This window comes from Penaeus chinensis, chromosome 12 (genome assembly GCF_019202785.1).
Source record: "Penaeus chinensis breed Huanghai No. 1 chromosome 12, ASM1920278v2, whole genome shotgun sequence".
NCBI classification, from domain to species: Eukaryota; Metazoa; Arthropoda; class Malacostraca; order Decapoda; family Penaeidae; genus Penaeus; species Penaeus chinensis.
Genome location: NC_061830.1, coordinates 32,689,718 through 32,697,217, shown reverse-complemented (window position 1 = coordinate 32,697,217; position 7,500 = coordinate 32,689,718). Strand labels below are relative to the sequence as shown.

The window sequence follows — 7,500 nt, the reverse complement described above, 5'->3', positions numbered from 1 at the left end:
AGAGAGAGAGAGAGAGAGAGAGAGATGTATCTATGTATATGCATGTATGTATATACATATATATATATATATATATATATATATATATATATATATATATATATATATGTATACACACTCATATACATATATATAAATATATATACACATATGTATGCATATACATGTGTGTGTGCGTGTGTGTGTGTTTATTCATATATATATATATATATATGTATATAGATAGATAAATAGATAAATGTATATATGTGCCTACATATGTGTATATACATATATATATGTGTGTATATATATGTATATATGTATGTATATATGAATATATGTGTATATATATGTACATATATATGTGTGTGTGTGTGTGTGTGTGTGTGTGTGTGTGTGTGTGTGTGTGTGTGTGTGTGCGACTATACCCACATATGGAGCCTTGTACACGTAAGAATACATGCATATGTAAATAGGTGTATATGCACACATACATGTGCATATATATATATATATATATATATATATATATATATATATATGTATATATATATATACAAATGTAATCATATATATACGTAAGCACACACGAGCGCATACGCGAGCATCATATATGTTTATATCTACGTATTCATAGTAGGATCTTCGGATGCCAAGGCTATTCTGTCACGCTTGCATCTCACTAATGCACAGACACACATGCTCGTGCACTCGCAAGCAGGTCCTCATGAGCGGACCTCGCACGCAGGCACCTTGATGCGTGCACCTGCATTCCCTTGCACCCCTCTCACCTGGTGCCGTAGGCTAGGTTGTCCCCGCAGCCGCCCCAGCGCCACACCCGCATGTTCTCCGTCCGGGTCACGGTCGACTCGTCACAGGAGCAGCGTGTGAGGCGGCCTGAGGCGCACGCCCTCGCCACCACGTGCGTGAGGGCGGCCGCCGACAGGCCCTGAAGCAACGCCGTCTCCCGGTACACTGGAAGGAAACCTCTGCCTTAAAGATCAGTCGTCCGAGATGCAATGATGCCCTGAGCAGCAGAATATCAGATTCTCTTGGCACTGGTTACGATTTCGCAAGGTAAATTCATAGCAGATATATACATATCATAATTTTAGATGTCTTTATGTATTGTTTTGCTTCTTTTAGCCACATTAAACAAGTGCTACGGTTTTTCCAGTTTAAGTACAGGAATTCGAGATTATCGTTAGTAGTTAATTAAAACTGCTTGATTGCAATTCAGCTAGTATGTATAGATCTACTGTATCTAAAACGTAAATGTTAGAAACGCAGCATTATCCTTCCGTAAGTGAAAATTCCTACGAAAGTTTTTGTCTGGAAACAGCACGATTTAGCGCACAGGCAGAGTGCCTGACCTTTCTTGACCATCATGATGCGGGAATGGCCGAGGGAGCAGTTCCAGCGCTCGTACTGCATGACGCGCTGGCAGTGGACGACGCTCACCCACGCGGCCTCCAGCATCACGCCCGCGACCTCAGGGGACCGGGTACACATCCGCCACCCACGCCCATCCACGCCCACGCGACCACATAGCTAAGAAAATAAAAGGAACAGGACTTTATCAGCATCTATAAAATGATTTTTTGGGGGTCAGCGTGTTGGGAATTAGCAAGACGTTAGGGAATTTGTTAAGGAAAATGCTCGTGTTAACTCACTTTGCCGAGGTCTGTGATGCTGAGGTTGAGAGATGAGATGTTGTTGACGAGATCCTGGTCAAGCGGACGACGGCTCGAGATCCTGGCGAGAGAGAAACTTTTGTTAAAGATTTTTGCCTCTCTCTTGAATAAAGCAAACGGCGATGATTATAACATGGGATAACGATAGTAACAATAGGAATAACAATAAAGACAATGATAGCAATTGTCACTATCATTTTTACTGCTTGTCTTACTAATGATACTGGTTATTATAGTACTTACCAGAGGCCGGATACTCAAACGCTCCTTCTTCCCATACAAAGAGCAAAGGACCCGCCATATTGGTACGTCAAAGCGCCGTAGTGTAAGGCAAGGCGAGAGCAGCCCTTGCGGGTTACGGCAAAGCATAAATTACTTTTTTTTAGCTATAGAACAATTAGTACAACCTAACAGTTTGTGTTTTGCTCAACTGTAGTGTTATTAGGTGTCCATGAACCAACCGTGGACTAATGAATTAGGCAGTAAGTATGATTTTCCAATGTAACAGTGATTTGCTTTTGGCAATAGGTGTGTATCTCATTTGTATCTGTAAACTGGCATCACACTAAGTACTGTCTTCGCCTTGGATGTAATGTTTTTATTTGTATGTATTTATTTTCATTACTGTTCATGTCATTATTTTCATTATATAGTGACCATCATGATCATTTAGAGAAAATAGAGATTATATACAAATATAGTAAGCCTTTAAAATGTAGTCCAAGTACTATTGTTTAATCTGGTAACCGGTATGAAAATCAAATCTAAGCCATCCTTTCGAGGAAACAATACTTCGTTCCTAAATTTCACGGTGCTCATGTTTTCCAATAATATGGTCACCTATTTTTATTAGGAATCTTGCACATTACTTCAGCGTTACTAATTCTAGAACATGTTAGTTAAAAAGTCCCATTATGTCACGGGTTGTGTTTACAAGCAACTCAGCTGATTAGCATTTACGGCTTGTGATTGATCAAGATTGCCTAAGAGCCGCCTGAAACAGCAGCTGTATTTGGTCACTGAAGATCCGACGACGTAAGGATTTACGGCGGTGAGAGGTTTAAAGCGGGGATAAGGCGCCGGAAATAAAAACGTCTGTGTAAGCCTCTGGGATAGTACAGTGGTAACGTGTCTCTCAGCCAAAGGGGTCGGCGGTTCGCACCCCGGCCTGGCGCATGAAGTTGCAATGTGCGCCTGGAGGTTACTGCTGGGGCTGGGCACTACGGTGGGTAAAGGACTAACCTCTGTCGAGTAAGCATCACCTGATACACTCTAATCCAGTCGACATTAAGCGGAACAGGTCGGGCTCCCATCAAAGGTATAGACCGGGCATAGTTCAGCTTCGCAAATCTGGCTTATCCTCATCCTTACGTTTGTGTATACGAAATGAGGGGAGAGTTGGTTCTTGGGGAAACCCGACCCGCGGGAACGTTTAATAATGCGGCCATAAGTCTTAGATACGGCGCCTTAGGTAGGCCATGCCAAAAGTCGCCGCAAAACAAAGCCTCCAGCGCCGTAACTTTCAGGCTCTTTTGAGTATCCGGCGCCAGTAGGATGGAGGCATCGGCTATCTGAGAAGTAAAAGGCGACTCAATTCCTCCGCTAGCTTACGAAACACACTTGTACAAGTCAGACCACACGCTCAACTTCCAAGCAACAGGGAATGTAATTAATTGAAAGGCATACTGTAAATCAGCTCAGATGACAATTGGCTTCCTTCCTTTATCTCTGTCTAATGACATTCCTTCTTGTTATAGCGAACTTCGGCCAGAGAAAGAAATCGAGGACTCCACTTTTTATAGCTTTTTTCCTGAAAACTCTGTTAATTTATTGACAATGCAACATTGCAATTGCGTATATGAGAACGGATGCGACGACTTAGCAAAATTACTTATCCATAATTATTTTCCAAACAGTAGTGGTAGAAGCAGGATCGTCATATTCATTACTACAGTTATCATCATCATAATTATTATTATAATTATCATAATCATTATTATTATAATTATCTTAATCATAATTATTTTCTTTATTATTATTACGTTTATGATTATCATTATTGTTATTATCATTATTATTATTATTACTATTATTATCAAATTATTATCATTGTTATTATTATCATTGTTATTAGTAGTATTAGTCATATTTATTAGCAATATTATTATTATCATTATCACTACTATTACCATCATCATCTTCATCTTCATCATTATCATCATTACTGATATCGTTATTACTACTAATACGAATATTGTTATCATTTTCATCATTATTAATATCCTTTATCATTATTATCATTTATATTGTTCTTATTGTTCTTTTGTTGTTCTTGTTAGTATTATTAATATTATTAATGTTATTAATTAGTATTATCATTATCATTATTATTATTATTATTATTATTATTATTATTATTATTATTATTATTATTATTATTATTATTACTATTATTATTATCACTATTACTATCACCATCATTATTATTATGATGATTATTATTATCATTATCATAAATATTATTATCATTATTACTGTCACCTTATTATATTTAGCATTATCATTATTATTATCATCATGTTTATCATTATTATCATCATCATCACAGAATCATCATTATTATCACCATTATTATCATCATCATCATTATCATTATTATCACTTTTATTATCATAATAGTTTGTTTTATAGTAATCGTAATTATCGTTAATGTTATTATCATTACTATCATTATTATCATTGTTATTAATACCATTATCATTATCATCAATACTATTATCATTGCTATTTCAATACAATCATTATAATCATGATTATCATTGTTATTATTATCATCATGTTTATCAATCTTGTTATCATCATTATTAGCATTTTTATCATCATCATTAATATCATGATTATTATTACTATTACTATCATTTTGATTATTTTTATTACTTTTATTATCATTATTATCATCGTTATTATTAGCATTATTGTTATGATCATTATTATTTTCATTATTAACATTATAATAATTATAATCATCAATATAATTATCATTATTATTATCACTATTATTATTATCATTATCATTATCATCATTATGTTATCATTATATTCATATTCTTAAACTTATTCATTATTACTGTTATCATTATCATTATGATAATTATTATTAGTAGTATGAGTATCATAATATAATTAACATTATTATTGTTGTTGTTGCTGTTTGATTATAATTATTATTATTATTATTATTATTGTTATCATTGTCATTATCATTGTCATTATATAATAATAATAATAATAATAATAATAATAATGTTATCATTATTATTATCATTATTATTATTAGCGTTGTTATTATTATTATTACCATCATTATTATTTTTATTACCATCATTATTATTATTAGTTTTAGAATTATCCTTATCATTATCGTAATTATCATCATTATCCTTGGTATCATTCTCGTTATCATTATCATTATCATCAGCATCCTTACCATTATTTTGTTTTCGTCATTATCCTTATCATTCTCATTATTGTCAAAATTATCATTATTGCTACCTATATTATTATCAATCAGTTATTATTATCATTATCATTATTATTATTATTACTGCTATTATCTTCAACTACTTTACCATTATCATTATTATGATCATTATTGTTATCGTTATCATTATTATTATTATTATTACTATCATTATTGTCATTATTATTATTATTACTAGTGTTATTACTATCATTATCATTATTGGCATTATCATTATCATCATCATCATCGTCATAATTATAATGATAATAATAATAATCATCATCATAATCATAATAATAATAATAATGATAATAATGGCAATAACAATAATAATAATAATAATAATAATAATAATGATAATAATAATAATAATAATAATAATAATAATGATAATAATAATAACAATAATAATAATAATAACAATAATGATAATAGTAATAATAATAATAATAACAATAATGATAATAACAATAATGATAATAGTAATAATAATAATAATAATAATAACAGTAATAATAATAATAATTATTATTATTATTATCATTAAAGCATAATAAAACTAATGATAATGAAAATAACAGTATTAATAACAATGATAATAATCATACTCATAATAATAATAATAATAGTAATAAGAACAATAACAATAATAACTATAAAAATGATAATAATGATAATAATAACAGTTACATTAACAACGCCTATAATTATAACAATATTAATAACTATAATTACAATAATAGCAATAATGATAACCGTACTCAAAATAATAACCATAATCAAATAATAATATAATAATAATAATAATAAATAATGATAAAAAGTGATAAAATTAATGATAAAATAATAATAGTAATTATAATGATAATAGCATTACCAGATATAACAACATTAATAAAAACCAAAATACTAATGACAATAGTAATAATGATAAATATAACTGAACAAAACAAAAGGAAAACTCTGCCAGAAATCCTAACCACAGAATAGGAATATCAAATATTTGTTAAACAAAATGAACGACATTGGAGAGGGCCGTTAACCGCTAACTAATCCTATTAGAAAGCCTGGCCTTCCATTATTAAATCAACGGTGCACTTAAGAAGTTGTATCGTGTAACCATATCGAGACCTCATATTAATAACAACATGGGTTTCGATATCTACCTTAACGACTATCTCTCACTCTCTCGGTTCTGAAACATGCTTCGAGCCTTAAGAGATATATGATATAAAGTTGCTAATGATTTCTGTTTACGTTGTGAAGGGATGCGATGTTCGCCTGAACAAATTGGAGGCCGAGTAGATGGGGAGAGGGAGGTGTATGTATATATGTATACATATATATATATATATATATATATATATATGTGTGTGTATATATTAATATAAGGTATGAATGAGAATTAATATCTTCACAATACAAGAGATGTATTTTACCGGTTTCAATTATATCTTCGTCAAAAAAACATACATCAAAGGATAAGGATAAGTCCGATATGCAAAGCTGAGCTTCGCCCAGGCAGTGCCCATGAGGGAAGCCCGGCCTGTGTCGACTAATGTCGACTCGCTAACGTGTATGAGCTGGTGCTGACTCGGCTTAGTCCTTACCCGCCGTGGTGCCCAGCCACAGCAGTAACCTCCAGGCGACAATTGCAACTTCTCGCGCCTGGGCTAGGTGCGAACCGCCGACCCCTCGGATGAGAGGCCGACACGTTACCAGGAGTATATTTATATCAGGCATGAACTGACGAAACACCTGACGACTGTGACCTCCCACTCGTTGTCCGTATAATTGCTGCCGCGATCTTGGGTAGCTTGAATCTGTCCGATGCTGTGTTGCCATTTTTCTCCGTCGCGATGTATGCAGCTTCCATAATGTTTCTGCTTCCTTCCAGTTCGGTAGATGTCCAGCTTCATCTACATGTACCGCCATGTCGTTGGAATTCCTACGGTGACGGATGTTATCTCTACGTTCGCTGATCCTGGTGCTGAAACCACGGCCTGTTTCACCAAAGTATGTTGTATCGCATCTGGTGCAAGGTATGCGATATACAGCACTGTTAGGGTTGCTTTCGGGGTGCTTCTTGTCTCGCATTATGTCATGTATGTTTTTCCCTGGATGTGCTAGCGATTCTCACTGTATTGCCGAAGTATTTGCTGATCGCCTGGGAAATGTAACATGGCGTAACAGGATAAAATTATTAGAAGGGGATGCAGGGTCTGATCTTGCGAGTAAGTTCTCCGCCTTCTTCCTGAGGTTTAGCAGGAAGCCTCATCCTCAAGAAAGTCAGGGCTGCAG

General features: G+C 33.6%; 1 protein-coding gene across 1 annotated transcript in view; it reads right to left on the bottom strand.

The window, feature by feature from the left end:
* LOC125031299 (protein Wnt-9a-like) overlaps positions 1 to 7,500 on the bottom strand; it is a 19,139-nt gene that overhangs the window by 4,703 nt on the left and 6,936 nt on the right. The window contains exons 2-4 of the mRNA XM_047621972.1: positions 1,656 to 1,737; positions 1,356 to 1,533; positions 774 to 957 (exon numbers count right to left, since the gene is read on the bottom strand). Coding sequence (XP_047477928.1) covers positions 774 to 957; positions 1,356 to 1,533; positions 1,656 to 1,737 — 444 coding nt within the window. The remainder of the gene's footprint in view (positions 1 to 773; positions 958 to 1,355; positions 1,534 to 1,655; positions 1,738 to 7,500) is intronic.